This window comes from Malaya genurostris, chromosome 3 (genome assembly GCF_030247185.1).
Source record: "Malaya genurostris strain Urasoe2022 chromosome 3, Malgen_1.1, whole genome shotgun sequence".
Lineage (NCBI taxonomy): Eukaryota > Metazoa > Arthropoda > Insecta > Diptera > Culicidae > Malaya > Malaya genurostris.
In genome coordinates, this window is record NC_080572.1 from 45,194,955 (window position 1) to 45,216,796 (window position 21,842).

The window sequence follows — 21,842 nt, forward strand, 5'->3', positions numbered from 1 at the left end:
TTACGCTAGTCGTCCACCGTCGTCGTAACATCGTCATTGATACACATGCAATGCTATCGTGTACAAATGCGTGCACCACCACTCGTTAACGGCGATTACGCTTTCTCTCTCATGCATTCTGTTTACGCCAAAGGAGCACAAGAAGAGAAACCTTCGTCCAGCACAAACACACTACTACGGCATCAATCGCGAAAATACTATGTCACAGTCAGTGTCATTTGCAACTGTACAACAGATATACACCGAAGAAAATGTTTCATGATTTTTATGAGTCCCAGATGTACAGACAGACCCGATTTTCGTGAATTTATGTTCGGTGAAAACATTTTTCCTGCGATGGTTACGCAAAAGTTGATCTAAACAAATCAGTTCTGTCCAGATCAGAAGTGTCAACCGCTTGGCGAAGGTTGGTTATGCATCAAATATGCCGAACATATTTCCTGTCTATGCCATCAATAGTCATACCAACTGTGAAAGCATTAATATTACGAGTTGTGAGCTCTGATATGAGAGATACATCGAGAGCACTATTTGCAAGTATGCATGTTCGAGGAATATCACGTGGATTAGTCATACCGTTCTTGTTGAAGGCAACAAAGACTGGGTTTAATAACTTTCAAACGTAGAAGTTTTTCTTTTGGCTTCTTGCAGAAGTCCGAATAGGTTCATAGTTGCTCTGCGTTTATGCTGGAGATTGATTTGTGCTACTCTAACTATTAACAGTTAAAGTAATTAACACTCCATCTTCAGCACTTGCCATACAACAACTCAAAGAAACCAAATATTGGCTTATAATCGCCTATAGCGAGCCATGGAAGGATTTTTTAAATGTTTTAATCATTTAAATTCTACGAGGTAGGAAGAATGAAATCGTCCGCTGTGCCAGAGCTACGCTTAACACAATAAGGGCAAAACCCAAGACTTTTCGTTCACGATTGCATTATTTTATCTCCTGCAGTCATTCAGTCATCGGCACAAAAATACATCTTGACTTGGAAATTAGTATGTTTGTGGCTTTTTGCGACATGGAACAGGAAATCAGTGGATGAATTTTTGGTTGAAAATAATTCCGCCAGATGCCACATGGTGTTTGGTGGATTTATACCACCGGGGAAGGTAGACCGTAGCGTTATTCTCAGCCAGTTGAGAACACGCTACCGACACTACACGGTTATCTAGGCTGCTCAGAAAAGGATATTGACATTGTTGATCAACTTCCATGGGTAGCTGAGCAGTCGTAAATTCAACCGTTACGTATTATTTCCTACCAGTGTAGTATTTGAAATCGAAAAACTTTCACCAGAATAACTGGTGCAAGTTTGGTTAATGTAGTCGATCACATTTAGAAATAACTTCAAATGGAACTTGAAAGATGCAAAAATATTGTGCACAATCACCTGAAAAATCCGGAATCGAAGTGAGAAAAATCTGGCACTTTACAGATAAATTTGGAATATTGGTAACACTGATAAAATATGAAACACAAAACTGGTTTGACGAGCAAAAAAAAATAAAGCACGATTGCATTAAAAATGAAATATTTCGATGGTTCCCATAATAAACACAAAAATAAAGATGATGGTGGACATGACTGTGATAAATTACAAATTTACTCTACTTGAAGCGCTTAGATTTTGCTGACAATTAGATTCTTTCAGAATAATTGATTCTATTCTATTTTGATGCCTTCCACAAATTTGTACATTGTAAAGATTTTTAAAAATATCCCTCAAATGGAAGTCAATTACGATGATTTCAAAGTTACTTAAAAGATCAATTTTGAATACAAAACAACCTCAAGATACAAACCTGGACAAATGAAACAATTTCATATCATAATGATAACTTTCAAGGCAGAGAACGTACAAACTGATTATTTTATTAACAGCGATTCGAGAGAAGTTTTTATATATTTTCATTGAAAAATGTTGAATCAGTAACCATGAGCCAATAAGCTCAGTAATAGTGTAATTTTATTGATCCTTCGTTAGAACCTGAAAATATTATGGCAGCTATACAAGGAAGAAAACATGTGACACAGTCCGCACAACATATTTTGTTCAGTTCGTTTTCACATCTCATCCAAATCAGTCGATAAAACAAAACCGCTTACGTTCGGGACAGAAGAAACCAAGTACAGTATTGTGTAACGAACAATAGAACGACCTCGAAATGAGTGAACCAAACGAACAAAAGCTACCGCCGACACGAAAGAATACAATTGTTGTTCAGGCAGTGCAAAATTCGACCTTCGATACGAGAACTTGAAGGTTTGCTTAAGGAGCAAATGCATCTTGACATTAAACATGTGCTTTTATTTCAAAGCAATAAGACAAATAATGATGTTTACATCCAGTTTTGTGAAGAGTTGGATGCAATTCAATTCACAAAAGACAATAACAATGTTCACTATGTGGAGCACGAGAACATTAAGTACAACATTCCAGTATATATGGAAGATAGTGCTATAGAAGTTCGTGGGCATGATCTTCCCTCAAGCGTCACCGATTCTTATATTCGTAAAACTATGTCCTAATACGGAGAGATACTCTCTATTGAAAAAGAAAAGTGGAAGAACTTTTCCCCGGTATTCTAAATGGCGTATGTTTGTTACGCATGCGCTTGAGAAGGTCTATACCTTCTTATGTGACATTCGGTTAGGATACAAGAATCCCGTGCAAATCACTTGTTACCTATGACAATCAGATGGCCACATGTCAATATTGCCAAAAAGTTGTTCACTACGGTAAGCCATGTGGTAAACCGGACAAGGAGACAACTATACCAAAGGACAACGGTGCTTTCTTCACACCAACCCCAAGCAACCCCAGTACACCTGTGACAGTCACCAACAACAATGAAGCATCATCCCCTTCAACGAATCCATCATTATCCCCTACACCAGCTGCAGTTAACAACTTACCCTCCAACCAACCAGCAATTGCAACCAATGTACAACAAGGTGCATCTACAGCAACTAGCAACGAAAAGAAGACGGAAATCAACAACAATACCATCGATGCGGCAATGGATGACGGGACGAACCACGAACGAAGTGCCCCTCAATCCTCGCAGGAAGGAAATGGAAGCTCCTCTCCCCCTAGAAAAAGGGTGACAACGAGATCCAACTCAATAATAAGTTATTTAAAAAATCGGCTCAATCGGCCACGTAAAGCTTGTACGCAAATAGGCCTGAATGAAAATATCTTTTAAATAAAAAAAAACATATTTTGTTACTCACGTTGATTTTCACTTTTGCTTATTAGGAACAAATGCATACGCAACCAAATTCCTTAAGGGCTGAGGCCAGTAGTTCGCGTATAAGTTTTGAATCGACCACGTGTCTCGTTCTGCGCATTATATTTCTCTCCATGCTCTCTCGCATATATGCAAAATGAAAATGGGCCGAGTGGCCAAGAAAGTTTCGATATTTTTAGTTACAAGTTTTACTACATCAATCGGTCGAATGGGATTGACATATATATATATATATATATATATATATATATATATATATATATATATATATATATATATATATATATATATATATATATATATATATATATATATATATATATATATATATATATATATATATATATATATATATATATATATATATATATATATATATATATATATATAAGCATAAAATGTCCAAGAAAGCTACCGCTTGTTTGGCAGCCTTGCTGAGCCGATTTTATTTCTCTCTCATTTTTCGTTACGTTGCCAGGAAACTGGAACAGAGAAAATGGCGCGTGCATAGAAATCGACTTACCTTCACAAAAATAACATTCACTTCATTTTTATCGCGACAACATATATGTTTCTATGCACTAATCACATCTAAATTAAATTATCTAGACATTGTCAGAATAGACTTTTGATCCATTCTTTTGAATTCGAGATATTCAATGAACAAATTGAAAGACGGCTTTTGTAGCTATTCTATTCTTCTTTAAGAAAAAAGACTTTCCCGACCGCTAAAGTCAATAAATCATTCTGAAAATTTCAAAGAATAATCTGAACTAATTTTCTAAGAGATTGTCAGTTGGGTTTTTGACATTCGTCACCGTTTTTGAGAACATAAGATTTGAAGCGTGAAAATAGCCCTCTAAAACACACTGGCCTCAGACCTTATTTGTTTCATATTGTAACGTGATTTTATTAATACATGAACGAACATTGACGCTTGTTGGTTTGATGTAAATGATAATTGAACTGAAACTGACGGACTTCATTCGTTTCATTCCTGGTGGGACAACAACTTGTTCAAATTGATATTGCATAACTCATAAATGCGTTGCATTGCATTGTTAATGTTACACTTAATCTGGATTCCTTCTATTAGACTCTTGGAAGCAAGATTAGACCAAACTATTATGTTTTATAAGACTAAATCAATTTCTAACTATTTAATTAGGTTACACGATTATTGTTTGACTCATTAATATGGTCTGAGGGATTATGCTGAGAGATACCCAACTAACCAAAAGTTCGGATAAAAGGGACTGATTTGGCTTAAGCAGCTCTCAAAGTTAATCAATTTAATCTAAGCAGCCCATTTTTTAAGTAATTATCCACACTTGAAAGTTTGCGCGACGCAGCGGAACGAACTTCTAAGCTGCTTCTAGAATACATTGTTCAGCTTCTATGCAGCGAAAAAGTTCACGCGGAACTTGTTCTGTGCTTTCAAGTTGCTAAAAGTACCACGTGCACTCTTAAGCAGCGAGAAAGTTCACGCGGAACTTGTTCTGTACTTCGAACTGTCAAAAATTGCCACGTGTTTTCTTAAGCAGCTAGAAAGTTCACGCGGAACTTGATCTGTACTTTCAAGTTCTCAAAAGTTCTGCGTGTACTTTTAAGCAGCAAGAAAGTGGACTTTTTAAGTAATTGTGGAACTTCTGGTTGCTTGGGTAGTTCATTGTGTTTAGGCATATTTAAAGAAAAAGAAGTATCTATGATTATCATCATAACACAACTTCATTTTGAATTTATTTGCGCGCCACGTGTTGTTCGTATGTAAATGGAGATTTCAGTATGCACACTACCCGTTGACAAATTGAAACATTTTCAAACGTACAATGTTGAAGCTTTCGAATCGAGTTAATGAGGCAAATCCATCAATAAACACCGAGATACAAGCGCTTCAAATTAGGATCGAAAAATCTATCGCCTAATTCCAAATTGGCCTGCTAGTTACCGAATAATCAAAATAAACTGCTAACTCAATATACTCAAGTTAGTACGGCATCAACACACCACACACATACAAAAGCGACTATCCAGCGAGCGAATGGATGAAACTTTCAGTTTCGTTATCCACTCACTACTCAAACACCTTCCTCGCTGGCAACCAGAGGTTAACTAAAGCAGAAATGTATTCGGGCATACAATTATAGTGACGTAACCGACAAAACGCGTTGTATTTTTACACGCTCAATATTCTCAGAGATGGCTGAATCGATTTGAACATTTGGTTCCGGAGATATAATTGTATAAGTGACGTAACCGAACAAATACGTTGATTTTTACCGCTCTGTGTACATGTCGATTTCTATTTGGAATCCCGGATCCCTAACGCAAAACTTTAACGTCGTTTATTGAATGTCGAATTCGGCAGCGCTTGGAGTTAACGTCAGGAATCATGGATTAACTGTCATATTATATATTTGCACCAATCTAAAAGGAATCACAAATTACCGTTGGACGATGTCGGCAACTTCTGAGCTATCACTCACCCCTGTGTATTTCGATCAAAACGGATTATTTCGATCGTAAACAAGAACTCGATCAAGATACAGAATACAAAATTTCGCATTCAGAATCTAGGTTATTGGTATTAATATGGTATATCTTGAAGACATATGCGAAAGATACCAGTGGTCCATTAAGAGAAAATTAATCACCCCTATTCTGTATTTCAATTGAATCGGATTTTGTCGAACGAATGTAAAAATTTGCATTCTGTAAATCGATCGAATGATGCTTTTGTATGGAAAACTCGAACTCGACCAAGCTACAGAATGTAAAATTTCGTATTCGATCAATCCGATTTGAACGAAATACAGAATCTGGGTGAATATCGTTCAAGTAAAACAAGAAAAACAGAGAACCTAGATTGCTCTCCTACAGAATACCAGTTGGTTGCATTAAGCCTTCTAACAATAATTTTAGATAATAGGGGTATTTCTTTCGAATAAACCATTTCTTTGGAAGAAATCCAAAAATGCTACGAAGAACAAATTTTATCTAATAGAACTTAATGTGAGTTTTTTAATGTTTTACTGTTCTTCACAAGGTAATTAATTTGATTATAATTGTTGTATTAATTTTTTCTTTCTTTTCTAGGTAATTTTAATTTTATATATATTTTTACCTTAAATGTAAACTCAACTTGCTGTTCATTGTAATATTTTCTGTTTTATAAATCATCTAGGTCATATACGTTTGTATGCTTACTTTCTTCTTAAAATTTATTTCGTGACAAATTAAAATCACACAACCAATATAACATTAATCAAAAAATAAATAATTTTTTACAATGTCCTATAAATATTCACTGGTTCATGTGTGTAACGAAATTAAGAGTCCGGTCTACATATATATCGCTGGAGCCTGTAACTGGGTTTAAAACCACAGTGAAAATCGCATGAAGAACGATTACCTGTTTGTTCTTGTTTTAGCAGCGGACAAATAAATATAAAACGGATAAAATATCAAAATGAAAGAACAATAATGAAAAATTTATAGACGTAAACAATTCTTGTTATTTTTTTTTATTGTAAGAAAATGTTTTCACTACACAAACTCTGAAATGACTTAGTTTTTAACTGAAAGCAAATGTTAGCAGCACTATTATAACTTATTATAACAAAACGATAACCAAAGAAATACTTCGTCTCAAAAATGAAGGAAATCTACTAACAACATTAGTGTTATGTAGCAGTAATATGGCAAATACATTTGGAAATGATCAACATATTTTACGCCAAAAAATTACATTTAACACTTGCAAATTGATGATAAATCTTTACTTACTGCTTGGCATACAACTAAATCGAACTAAATTCACCAAATTAATTTTTGATTAGTGTTCTGTTCTAGTATTTCATTCATTAAGTTTTTGTCAAGCACAAACATTCACGCTCATTGTCGGTATTGCCCATCGCCTGTCAATTTATATAAAAAAGATCATAATTAACGTTCATTGATTTTCTATAAGCTGCTCTGCTGGAAAACGTTTCGTACAATCTTCGTTTGAACGAAAATCAATTACAGAAAAAACCTGTCATAAGTGACGCGTTAATCATAGAGGCCCGTTTTTAAGTTTTTGAATATATTACTGCTGTTGCTGTTGACTAGAAGAGTTGGACGAAGAATGGGACAGTGAAGCGGCGGAACCGGTTCGGTTGGCCGTTCCGTTAGGCACCTGCTCGTTGCTTCCCGTCACCTCTCTGCCGCCTTCAGTTGCAGATCCAGCTTCTGCTTTTGCCTCAAGGACGGCAATGCAATGGTTTATGCTTTTAATAGCTTCTTTTCGGGCGGATTTGATTTGCGGTTGATCTTCAGCGTCGATAGAGTCCAACTTCAGCAAGTTCTGAGTCAACATTTCATCTAGATAAACATACGTTTTATCCCGTTTGCCGTCTTTTCCACCTTCAAACCTCTCAACTTGGTCAAAAATTGCCAATACGTCTCGCTGGATTTTTTGAATTTTGCTGATAGGATCATTAGCAGACGATGCAGGTTGTTTGGATTGAAAATCTGGTTGATCTTGTGGTGCTGCAGACTGTTGTTTGGCTTCCTGTTCTTTTTGCTGTTGCTGAAACCGTTGAGCTTGCTGCTGTTGATATTGCTGCTGCTGCTGTGTAGCACTTGGAGGAGAAGGTGTTTGCCGTGGCTGCGAAGAACCACGAGCCTGCGTTTGTTGCGAAGGAGGCACTGTATTTGTGGAAAAACCACTTTCAGTAAAAACAGGAACTTGTCTAGCTGGGGAGAAATCTCTAGTGAAATCTTCCGCACGGCCCAAAAAATTTCGTGCATCGTTGAAAATGGATCCGTGCTTGAAAAAGTCACTAGTATTGTGAGATGGCATCTCCATTCGAGGTGGTTCGGGCATCGTACTCGTTGACGAATTGTGACTTGTCTGCGTTTCGGGTATTTTGTTCACCAGCGGTTCTGACCGACCCTCAACAAAGATCGGAATATGCCGCACAGTTGGTTGAGCCTGCTCCTGTTGTGACATCAGGGCTTAGTCTGGATAAAATATATTGATAACAGTGACTCATTGCTTACTATTTAATATTTTCTACACCTCTTTGTAAAAAAACTAGCTAAAATCTTTTACCTTGTCAGTAGCTTTTATCCTCAATTTGCTCTTTTTCCGAACACAACCTTCAGATCTTCGTCTGCTCAGTTCAATGTGTTTGAATTGTACACTTCCTCGCGTATCGTACCTACGGTATTTCCACCAGCAGCTGCTGATTTTCACCACACGCTCTTACCTACACAAAGTTGTACCTCGCCTCACCGCGAGAGCTAACGAGTTTGTTCTAGAACAGCGCTTTGGCTGCTCTGGAACTTCTGCACGATTCGATCGATTTTTCACAATTTCCGCGATTATTATTTTGCAATCGAACTTGATCGATCGCTCGTTTCGGTAGGCGAAAGTGTTACCGAGGACCTGATTGAATTATACTTAGTTTTTTTAAGACCTCTACGGTAGCTGAAAAATCAGACTCGCACATCTAATTTGATAGAGAAAGCTTAGGGCAGAAAAATGAACTACCTGACTAGGGATGTCGTAATATCGATCGATTAATCGAGTAATCGATTAATAACTCAGATAATCGAGTAATATTTAATCGAATAGCTTAAAACTAATATTCGATTATTGAGCTAATCGAATAATTAAAAAAATCCCATAGTAATAATCGAATGAATAATCGAGTAATCGATTAATAACCCAGATAATCGAATAAATTTCAATCGATTAGTTTCAAAACTATACTCGATTATTGAATAATCGAGTAATTCGAAATTTCCGACATCCCTATACCTGACAGCAGGGCTGTCAGATAAAATCCTAAAAATTCACGGTTGATTTTTCAGAAGGCCGCAAGAGCAAGTAACAGTTTTTCTTTTTTCACTCTCTCTTTCGATTATTGTGACGTGATTGAAAAGATTTCCTTGGATTTCTTAGTTCTGTTTGAAAGTCGAAAGTTTCGGGAATCATTCTATGCAAAGAGTTAAGTGATAAACGTGTAAACCGCTTGGTAATTAATAGAAGAGAAAGTAAACAAAAAGAAACTGTCACTTGCTCTTACGGCCTTCTGAAAAATCAACCGAGAATTATCGGTTAATTTTTCAAAAGGGCGTATAAGCAAGTGACAGTTTCTCTTTGTTTACTTTCTCTTCTATTAATTACCAAGCGGGAATTATAGGATATCTCTGGACAACGTCGCTCCTTGTCTACGTTCAATGTGTTCTGGAATCCGTTTTTCGCTTGGTAGAACGGCGCACTACTCGTAGTTGCTCCGCTTCGCCTAAAGACGTGAGCGACTGGCTCTCGATCGATACGAATGGAAGTATGATGCTCCTCTGTACGATTAGGTCGAATGTCAATATTCCCGGTATGACGGTTATTCATTGCAGAACGAGTACTATCGCTATCCGTCACAACACGGCCACAACGACCGCTACACGCTTGTTAGGTGCAATTGGTCGGCATGATTCACAATATTAAAGTTGTCAAAACAATTTGCCTTATTATTGTTCTCTTCATACTTACTATATAGGTTTATTTAAACTCGGTTTCATTAACCTGGACTTTCACTAAAGTGAAAACTACCTTACAGTTCTTTGTGTTTTTCTTAAAAATTTTTATTTTATTATGTGACTATAACAAAAATTTTCGGGCATACGGATTTTCCCAACTCTCCTCGGTGAACGAGTGGGACCTACTATTGCTATCATGCCGAAGTATATGATATATAATGCTTATAACAGACATGTGATATCGGTATCACTGTACACCATGAAATCACATGTCTGTCACCCTAAATCACGATGGTATCACGCGAGCATCATGATACAACGGTGATTTCCGTACTACGGTCATTCATCGTTGTACTGTGCAAAATCACATCACTGTTTACTGCTACCAGCGCCATTGGCGAGCGATGGTGTACTCATGAAACAATATTTCCTTCTTCTGAGCATCAAATAATAAACAACCATCGTCATATTTTGAAAAAAATCTCGGTAAAATGCTAACAAGCAGCATAAAATTTTTATACTTTGTAGCATATTTTCAAAAAGCAGTCAAACCAAGAAATATTCATTAATTTGGTGAAGTTTTGAAATACAAATAAGGAAAACAATTTATTCATTTTTGTACAAAAAATCAGCATTATTGAGTAATTGTTTTCTATTCAATAACAAGTAAGATTATTGTTGAAATGGATTTAAAAACATAATGATTCATATTTTGAATGCACATGTGGTAATAATAAACGATAAATATCCAATACATGAATAAACCAATAGTGTAATCATCCTGTTTATTGATGACCTATAAAAATTCCATTTATAACATTGGTCCCCTATATTCACTTCTGGAAACTCTAAATCATCTTATTACTTCGTCTTGTGTCATCGGGTTGAATGCCGTTCGATGGAAAGAAAACTTGTTTTTAAATTGTTTAGAAAGAGTCTTATTTTGGGTATGAATAGAGAGAACAGCGAATCATGTCTTTCAGTGTGATAAATTGAAGCAAAACACGTACCAAGTTACATATTCAATTTAAGAAATACTTGTAATAGTTTTCAGTGTTACTTCATAAATATAGCATAAAAACTTTAAACTTCTCAAAATCCTAATAAAACCATTATCAGATTATGTTCCAGTGTAGTAGACCGTTTTTCATAAGATTTCTGAAGCACTTTGCTATTATATAATAGCATCAAACCTATGTCAAATCTATTTCGGAATGATTAAAAATTCAAGAAGGTTTTAAATTCAGTTTTATGAAAATTTCGTGATGAATAAACTGTTACGTTGACAGAATTTTTCTGAAATATTTGTGTGCCATGCCGTTTCTGATGGTTACATGCTAATAATATCTTAGATTTATTTACTATTTTGAGACTCAATCTTAATAGCTTATGCGCTCTTATTTTTATCGTGAATATGCGGGTGAAAAAGGAATTATGACTGTTTCGGGTATTTTGTTCACCAGCGGTTCTGACCGACCCTCAACAAAGATCGGAATATGCCGCACAGTTGGTTGAGCCTGCTCCTGTTGTGACATCAGGGCTTAGTCTGGATAAAATATATTGATAACAGTGACTCATTGCTTACTATTTAATATTTTCTACACCTCTTTGTAAAAAAACTAGCTAAAATCTTTTACCTTGTCAGTAGCTTTTATCCTCAATTTGCTCTTTTTCCGAACACAACCTTCAGATCTTCGTCTGCTCAGTTCAATGTGTTTGAATTGTACACTTCCTCGCGTATCGTACCTACGGTATTTCCACCAGCAGCTGCTGATTTTCACCACACGCTCTTACCTACACAAAGTTGTACCTCGCCTCACCGCGAGAGCTAACGAGTTTGTTCTAGAACAGCGCTTTGGCTGCTCTGGAACTTCTGCACGATTCGATCGATTTTTCACAATTTCCGCGATTATTATTTTGCAATCGAACTTGATCGATCGCTCGTTTCGGTAGGCGAAAGTGTTACCGAGGACCTGATTGAATTATACTTAGTTTTTTTAAGACCTCTACGGTAGCTGAAAAATCAGACTCGCACATCTAATTTGATAGAGAAAGCTTAGGGCAGAAAAATGAACTACCTGACTAGGGATGTCGTAATATCGATCGATTAATCGAGTAATCGATTAATAACTCAGATAATCGAGTAATATTTAATCGAATAGCTTAAAACTAATATTCGATTATTGAGCTAATCGAATAATTAAAAAAATCCCATAGTAATAATCGAATGAATAATCGAGTAATCGATTAATAACCCAGATAATCGAATAAATTTCAATCGATTAGTTTCAAAACTATACTCGATTATTGAATAATCGAGTAATTCGAAATTTCCGACATCCCTATACCTGACAGCAGGGCTGTCAGATAAAATCCTAAAAATTCACGGTTGATTTTTCAGAAGGCCGCAAGAGCAAGTAACAGTTTTTCTTTTTTCACTCTCTCTTTCGATTATTGTGACGTGATTGAAAAGATTTCCTTGGATTTCTTAGTTCTGTTTGAAAGTCGAAAGTTTCGGGAATCATTCTATGCAAAGAGTTAAGTGATAAACGTGTAAACCGCTTGGTAATTAATAGAAGAGAAAGTAAACAAAAAGAAACTGTCACTTGCTCTTACGGCCTTCTGAAAAATCAACCGAGAATTATCGGTTAATTTTTCAAAAGGGCGTATAAGCAAGTGACAGTTTCTCTTTGTTTACTTTCTCTTCTATTAATTACCAAGCGGGAATTATAGGATATCTCTGGACAACGTCGCTCCTTGTCTACGTTCAATGTGTTCTGGAATCCGTTTTTCGCTTGGTAGAACGGCGCACTACTCGTAGTTGCTCCGCTTCGCCTAAAGACGTGAGCGACTGGCTCTCGATCGATACGAATGGAAGTATGATGCTCCTCTGTACGATTAGGTCGAATGTCAATATTCCCGGTATGACGGTTATTCATTGCAGAACGAGTACTATCGCTATCCGTCACAACACGGCCACAACGACCGCTACACGCTTGTTAGGTGCAATTGGTCGGCATGATTCACAATATTAAAGTTGTCAAAACAATTTGCCTTATTATTGTTCTCTTCATACTTACTATATAGGTTTATTTAAACTCGGTTTCATTAACCTGGACTTTCACTAAAGTGAAAACTACCTTACAGTTCTTTGTGTTTTTCTTAAAAATTTTTATTTTATTATGTGACTATAACAAAAATTTTCGGGCATACGGATTTTCCCAACTCTCCTCGGTGAACGAGTGGGACCTACTATTGCTATCATGCCGAAGTATATGATATATAATGCTTATAACAGACATGTGATATCGGTATCACTGTACACCATGAAATCACATGTCTGTCACCCTAAATCACGATGGTATCACGCGAGCATCATGATACAACGGTGATTTCCGTACTACGGTCATTCATCGTTGTACTGTGCAAAATCACATCACTGTTTACTGCTACCAGCGCCATTGGCGAGCGATGGTGTACTCATGAAACAATATTTCCTTCTTCTGAGCATCAAATAATAAACAACCATCGTCATATTTTGAAAAAAATCTCGGTAAAATGCTAACAAGCAGCATAAAATTTTTATACTTTGTAGCATATTTTCAAAAAGCAGTCAAACCAAGAAATATTCATTAATTTGGTGAAGTTTTGAAATACAAATAAGGAAAACAATTTATTCATTTTTGTACAAAAAATCAGCATTATTGAGTAATTGTTTTCTATTCAATAACAAGTAAGATTATTGTTGAAATGGATTTAAAAACATAATGATTCATATTTTGAATGCACATGTGGTAATAATAAACGATAAATATCCAATACATGAATAAACCAATAGTGTAATCATCCTGTTTATTGATGACCTATAAAAATTCCATTTATAACATTGGTCCCCTATATTCACTTCTGGAAACTCTAAATCATCTTATTACTTCGTCTTGTGTCATCGGGTTGAATGCCGTTCGATGGAAAGAAAACTTGTTTTTAAATTGTTTAGAAAGAGTCTTATTTTGGGTATGAATAGAGAGAACAGCGAATCATGTCTTTCAGTGTGATAAATTGAAGCAAAACACGTACCAAGTTACATATTCAATTTAAGAAATACTTGTAATAGTTTTCAGTGTTACTTCATAAATATAGCATAAAAACTTTAAACTTCTCAAAATCCTAATAAAACCATTATCAGATTATGTTCCAGTGTAGTAGACCGTTTTTCATAAGATTTCTGAAGCACTTTGCTATTATATAATAGCATCAAACCTATGTCAAATCTATTTCGGAATGATTAAAAATTCAAGAAGGTTTTAAATTCAGTTTTATGAAAATTTCGTGATGAATAAACTGTTACGTTGACAGAATTTTTCTGAAATATTTGTGTGCCATGCCGTTTCTGATGGTTACATGCTAATAATATCTTAGATTTATTTACTATTTTGAGACTCAATCTTAATAGCTTATGCGCTCTTATTTTTATCGTGAATATGCGGGTGAAAAAGGAATTATGACTGAACACCTTGAAATTTATGCGGATTTGGCAAAAGTCGGTAAGATTTACAAACAAAATTTAGTGATTCATCACCATTTTGGTAGAAATCAGCGTCGTTGCAAAAAAATAGTGCTCGTGTTCCGAAAATTAGTTCTAAAAGCCTTTCATATTTCCTCCATTCTATATTAATATTTGTTTTTTTTTTTATTTTTATCAGTGAATGTTACGGTAGAACATCAAAATTATGAACATCTAAATTTCTCTAATGCTAATTACATTTAAACAATGATATGAGTGATACTGTCGTCCAATGAACACTCACACACAAATAGTTTAATAGCTAAGACAGAGAAACAAGATTATATCTGTCATAAATTAGTTGCTAGTAATAATCTTCAAACCACAAAAATTTTTATTTTCAATATTATCGATCATCGGAGCTGGGAAATTAAGCTAAATTTTGAGTTTTTTCGTTTCACTGTACATTTATTCTGTGCGCAAAACATGTCTGTCACCTCATCGTTGTACGCGTACAACGTTGTACAGAAATCATTGTACGGAAATCACATGTCTGTCAGCGGTATAATATAGAAGAAAGAGAGTTAAACCGACGACACGACCTGCCACTCGACTATCAAAACTGTATCGCAAATCTAACTACCCCTCAGTAACTGGTAATGTCAAAACGAAATCGCTTGAAAAAATGTTGGAACTGGCAACACAAGTTGGAAAATTATTGATTTTGAAAAACAGTTACCAGTAGCCTTGGTAACTACATATGGAATGTAAACAAAAACAAAAGATTCTCACTTAAAACCAAACCACTGAATGTAGTTGGCCCGCTGGCAGGTATTAAATTTATTCTTTCAGAGTTTTGAGTCATTTTTGCACAATTTTGATTTAATTTGTTTTCTTTGTTTCTAGTTTTTTTCATAAGGTTTGTAATCAACCTTGAAAAAGAAGCACCCACTGATTAACTTGTTGGTGTCATCTGTAAATGAAATGACATTGACCTAGATATTGGCAATCATTCAAAGCTGTTTGGTGCCTCTGCAGTACTCAAACTGAAGGTGGCGCGTGGCTGTTTATGAAGATTGATGGTGTTATACTGTGCATGTAATATTTTAACACATAATTTTCATATACATATTCAACAGATTGAACAATTTATCGAATGCGTGAATAAAGTTTATGAATAAATAGATGACAGAAAAAATGTTCAAGTATAATTTTCAACTTTGATTATTCCATCATAATTATAAAATATGATGACTGTAATAATTCAGTTGAAAAAAAAATTAAAATAAAAGTATTGAATAAATCTTTTACTGTAGACTACGATTTAACCGATATAATGTATTATATAAAATTGAGTATATAAAGGTTAAATGTGATAGCTTATTAAATTCTACACAATAAACGGAGCGATCGTATTTTCCGTTCGGATGATACAGTTAATGCTAACTGTTTTATTTAAAAATGCACATGAGCAAGAGTGTATGATTTGTTTTAAGATTTTCCAGTTTCTCATCCTTTAGAAGTGTTTAATGGATCCCTAAAGTAATTCCGGCAGAAATGAGGTGAACAAATCCGTTTGGTATAAGGTTCAGTGATCGCACAAAAAAGAATTGAATTAATCTGAAATTAACTAAATTATGTATTTTATTATTATTATATCGTTTATTTATACCCGGTTTTAACCTAGTTACGGTCGTTCACCGGGTTTGTATCAAGTTTGGGAAAGAGGGGGGGTGGGGTAGGTTTAGGGGGGGAGGGGGGTGCAAAGGCTGGTTATGTTGGGGGGAGTAGGGTGTTTACAGTGGTACATTACAATTTACAATTTTGTATACATTTCATGAGGGGTATTCTTGTAGTTCGGTCCTGGTCGGTTTCCGCTTCGGCCGCGGGGAGGTCCTGGTCGGCATTCCAGTGGGACATCAGCTGACGGATGGTCCGTAAGGGTGGTGTCCTGTATCGGATGGGTGTAGATCGGTCGCCGGGTTCCGGTTGGCGAGGCTGTATTGTTGGAGGGTGGTGCCGTGGTCAACATCCCGGGGGGTCCTCCCCCGCGGATGGCACACAGTGATGCGCTGAATCTCGGGCGATTGTGGGTGTCAGTGCTGTGGTTGTTGGTGAAGAGCCGCGGGTGCTCGCGGGACGATAACATCGTTCTGCTGGTGGTGAGGCGGCTGCCGGGAGGTCCGATGAAACGAAGACCGGCGGGTAGTGAGGCCGTGGCCGTGCATTGGTAACCTAAATTATGTATATCTAAACTATTTATCTACCATCTGGTTTAAATTTACAAATAACTGTTCTTAGGAAACGATTAGAAAGATGTTGTATCTCCTTCTTCAGAAGCATTTTCGAAGGCGGCGAGTGAGTGAGAGTGTTAACTGCAAATAATAGAAAAATAATATTTAATAATAAAATTCAAGCACTCACCTGCACTCAACTTTATCATAATTTTCATTTATGATGAGCCACATTATTTAATATCTCTCCAGAATTCACGGAATTCAAAACGGTGGAATTATTCCACAACTATTTCAAACTGTTTGTTTATTTATTGTGTTGCTCCTTGGTAACTAGAGCATAGCAACTTAAACAGTGTTGCTCGAATAGTTAGTTTTTGTCATTTTCAAGGGGTCGCTATATTTATGGTAACTGGTGGTAAATCGCTCACGAACACTTTTGTCGTGAATACGACTTACTTTACTATGAGGCGCCTTTTCAAAATTAGCCATATGGAAGAATGGGCAGAACTTAATCGTGAATATCTCGACTTGTATTAATGGTAGCAACATAATTCTTTCACCATTTCATCAAAAATATGATCAGGAATTCAGGATAATATTTTGAACAGTGTGCGATAACCACAAACAACTCAAAAATTAAGTTTTCTTAAAATTTGAAAACAACGCGGAAAACACCTTACTTTCGCTTGGGTTTTTCGCGCAAGGACGACGATTTTGAGGTAGTCAGACGTCAGACACATATCTTCAACTGAATGCGTATAAAAGGGGAACCGTGGTCGAAAATCGATCATTTCTTTTCGTGCGTTCGATGGAAGCAGACGTCGTGGGAGTGGAATCATCAACCAGCAGCGACGGACCAAATTGAGTTCCTCAATTTGGTCCTTGTGAATGCTAGAACCGAGTCCCTACAACATATTGATAATTTCTTTCAATAAATTATGCAAATCCGAAATGAAATAATCGACAATAAAATTCTGTATGCGGCTATTTTTATAGCCGTTAGGACCGCCCATTAGTGAAAAGGCTACAAACGAAATCACATAAAAGGAAATCTCTTAACAAAAATTCAATCAGTTTGGATTCAATCGCCACTGCGAGCAGATGTGTTTTGTGTCGTCTGCACGCTTTCGACAAGAGCGATTACGTCACAGCTGCCAGTCATTAGCAGTGGGAAAAAAACAACGGTGGAGAGCATTGCACAATATCAGCCGTTCTAATGGCTCTAAAAGTTTTCTAAAGAACTATTAGGATTTGTTGTTCGCAAATCGTAGGGAAATATCCTCAGTTTACTGCAAATCAAGAACAGTTTGCTTAGATTTGTGCACTTTTTGCTGTGTGAAATTCACAGTAATCGAGATCAAGTTGTAACGGGTCTAAATTGGGGGCGAATCAAGTAGATTACAGCCTTCACTTCTGCGCCAGACAAGAGTATTCTTGTCGTGAAGGAGCAAGGTTTACTATAAAGGTTTATCCCGTGCCCGGCTGGGAGACCTCAGGACGAGTCCTAGTCAACGACTCCCGATTCAATCCGAAACATCAATGAACCCCGAGACCGAACGACTGACGGAATAAAGATATGTACATCCTACAGGGTGGATCGGTTACCACTGAGGGATTCCCTTTCCAGAGCCTATCCTAAGCGAAAAAAACATACGCGGTCCGGAAGAAATCGACTCTTATCCCGACCTAGAATCAGTGAGTGCACATTAAAGACCTCATCTTGACTTCGAATTCATGATCTTGTTTATTCTTCACGGGGTTGCATTCTCACGTTGCTTAACTCACTATCAATTTTCTCTGCGATTCAAATTTTCATTTCTTAGATATAAGGTTAGTATTTACAGGTCTAGTTCATCTAAATATTTATCACTTTCTATCTTCACTTCCCTGGCGGTTCACCATCTGTGTAATCCCCCGCCGTCCATCGGTAAGCGAATGCAGTTGCAATAGCACTCATGTGTTTCAAATAAACAGTCTGCGCTCGTATATGCTGCCATCCATGAGCACCATGCGGCAGCTTCCCGGTACACAAACCTCGTGGATTTTGCGGGTACGTTCACGTGGCAACACTTTATTCACCACCGAGCGAGAATAAATTATCGTGTGGTGTCGTTACCATTGGTCGATTCCACGTCGTCGACTTGGAGATGCAGGGTACTGCCACTCCACCTGATTTGTCTTCGTGTCCTGCAGTAAGACCTTCGTTTGAAGGAAATGCTTTTCTCCGAAATGTAACTTCACTGCTCACTAGCATTTATATCCTAGCTATCGATGGCGTAATTGACTTCTGCTTGATTTCAAAATGGTCGTTTGGACGCAATTCGTACTATCTCACAAGGCCGTTTCATGGATCGGTTTGGTTCTTCTTATTACTAGCACTTTGGGTTATTTTACGTAAGCTTCACCCTTTTTCAGAGATGTACAATATTTTAATTTTTACCACTTTGAACACTGAGTAATTCCATTGATCCCCGTTTTATGTTTGTGCAACTTACTTCCACGGTGGTCAAGATACTAAGAGCCGACTTATCCCTTACTCTTGAGTCAATCACCCAAATCGTCACCCGATTGCTCCCGATGTCATTCGTTTAGCCTCGGGTATCCCCTTCCGCTTACAAACGTCATCGACAGCCGCTAAGTTGTCCTGACCTGGCGTCACGCAGTCGAACAAAAATGTCAGAGACCCGGAACGCGTTGACGCAAATAATTTATACATATATCAATTTAGTTCTTTGTAACCTCGTTACAAAGTGAAGCCTTTTTTTGCGAAAAATGTTCCAGAGTTTAATGTCGTAGAGAATTACGCAATTTGACTCTTCTGAATGCTGGAAACGAATCCCTACATCGTATTGATAGTTTCTTTCAATAAAATATGCAAATCCGAAATGAAATAATCGGCATTAAAATTCTGTATGCGGCTATTTTTATAGCCGTTAGGACCGCCCATTAGTGAAAAAGCTACAAACGAAATCAGGTAGAAACAAGCCTCTCAACAAAACTTGAATCAGTTTGGATTGTATCGCCACTGCGAGCAGATGTGTTTTGTGTCGTCTGCACGCTTTCGACAAGAGCGATTACGTCACAGCTGCCAGTCATTAGCATTGGAAAAAAAACAACGGTGGAGAGCATTACACAATATCAGCCGTTCTAATGGCTCTAAAAGTTTTCTAAAGAACTATTAGGATTTGTTGTTCGCAAATCGTAGGGAAATATCGTCAGTTTACTGCAAATCAAGAATAGTTTGCTTAGATTTGTGCACTTTTCGCTGTGTGAAATTCTTAGTAATCGAGATCAAGTGAAGCCTTTTTTTGCAAAAAATGTTTTAGAGTTTAATGTCGTAGAGAATTACGCAATTTGACTCTTCTGAATGCTGGAAACGAATCCCTACAGCATATTGATAGTTTCTTTCAATAAATTATGCAAATCCGAAATGAAATAATCGACAATAAAATTCTGTATGCGGCTAATTTTATAGCCGTTAGGACCGCCCATTAGTGAAAAAGCTACAAACGAAATCACATAAAAGGAAATCTCTTAACAAAAATTCAATCGATTGCCTACTAGATGATATCGCTGTAAAATGTGTGAACTGTGATGGCGACCATCCATCTACTAGCAAATCGTGTCCCAAACGTGCTGAGTTCACAAAAATTCGACAACAGGCGTCCCGCAAACAATCAACGCGCAAGAATGTTCCACAGAAGGATGAAGTTAATTTCCCACGGCTCCCACCGAAGAGGGATATTCCGAATTTGCCGCCACTTCCTCGCAGCAATCCAAAAGATTCAGCCGCTGGATCACAAAAAGAATCTTCCTCAAAAATCCCTCCTGGATGGGGCAATAATCAACCACAAGCAAAGGATGACTCTGGTGATTTATTTTCTGCTGAACAACTGATCGTCATTTTTGAAACAATGACAACAAAACTACGAAACTGCAGAACGCGGTTAGATCAAATCAACGCCTTAGGCAAATTCATCATCGAATATGCAATATAATGAGTTGGTTATAGTAAATTGGAATGCTTGCTCACTCAGGAGCAAAACTGCTGAATTGTCCGACTTTCTTCAAGAGAAGAATGCCGATATTGCTATTTTAACTGAAACTCATCTTAAACCTGAAATTTCTATTTTTATTTCCAATTACAGGATTCACAGGCTCGACAGGGCAACTACCAGAGGAGGGGGAGTTGCCATTGCCATTAAACGATCCATTCAGCACAGGCTTCTGTCAGCCTTTAAATTGCAACTCATAGAAGCAATCGGAATTGAGATTACAACGACGATGGGACCCATCATCATCATTGCAGCATACTGCCCCAAACAAACCAATCTTCGAGATGGTACGTGTGCATCATTGAAGCGAGATCTGGCTATGCTCACTCGACGACAGAACAAATTCATCATTGCTGGGGACCTGAACGCACGGCACGAGCTGTGGGGAAACAGAAGACAGAATCGAAACGGATTCGTACTTGCCGAAGATTACGAAGCTGGACAATACAACATCTTCGCTCCGGATCAACCAACGCGACTTTCCAGATCGGGAGTTCATTCCATTTTGGATATATTCATCAGCAACATCGCCATAGACAGCTCTCCGTTTGTCTTCTACGAGCTCTCTTCTGACCACTTTCCAGTAATATTGACGTTGGGATCTTCACCAGAAACAGTGCCTATTCAACCTCGGAGGAACTGTTATCGCACCGATTGGGTCCAATTTCAACATATCGCCGACCAACTTATTAATATCGATTTGCCACTTGATTCCCCGATGGAAATCGATGCAGCCCTATCTTCCTTCCAGCATTCAATCACAGTCGCTCGTGATAGGACGGTTCCAGTACAACATATGCCGAGTTCCTCTCTTCAAATCGACAGTGTCACCAAGAAACTCATCCGATTTCGGAATATCTACCGGAGGCAGTATCAACGAACTGGCATCCTAGATAGGAAGACTACTTATAACAACTTAACTAGGATAATCCAGGAAAGGATATCTGAGCTTCGCAACAGGAACTTCCAGCAAAAGCTTCGAGAAATTCTCCCACATTCAAAGCCCTTCTGGTCCTTAACGAAGGTGCTTAAGAAAAAACCGAAGCCTATTCCTCCTTTGCTGCCACCCCAGGACGCAGCTGAAGGAATACCTTTAATCACACCAGTAGAGAAGGCAAATGCGCTAGGCCAGCAGTTTGTGTGTTCTCACAATTTAGGACTTAACATTGTTAGTCCATATGAAAGAGCCGTTGCTGATAGCGTAGCTGAGGTTGACCAATCAGACAGCTTGGTTCCTGAGGAAAGTAGAGTCACTGCGAATGA

General features: G+C 37.3%; 1 protein-coding gene across 1 annotated transcript; it reads right to left on the bottom strand.

The window, feature by feature from the left end:
* Nucleotides 1–6,283: 6,283 nt before the first annotated feature.
* On the bottom strand, nucleotides 6,284–8,794 carry LOC131436955 (BAG domain-containing protein Samui). The gene is made up of 2 exons (XM_058605958.1): nucleotides 8,354–8,794; nucleotides 6,284–8,262 (listed from the first exon to the last, which is right to left on the bottom strand). Exon 2 carries the CDS (start codon nucleotides 8,249–8,251, stop codon nucleotides 7,346–7,348), a length of 906 nt encoding a protein of 301 aa, XP_058461941.1. The 5' UTR covers nucleotides 8,252–8,262; nucleotides 8,354–8,794; the 3' UTR covers nucleotides 6,284–7,345.
* Nucleotides 8,795–21,842: the final 13,048 nt, after the last annotated feature.

Bases quoted from the DNA above. Each gene is read 5' to 3' on its own strand.
- LOC131436955 (XM_058605958.1), bottom strand. From the start codon at position 8,251: ATGTCACAACAGGAGCAGGCTCAACCAACTGTGCGGCATATTCCGATC.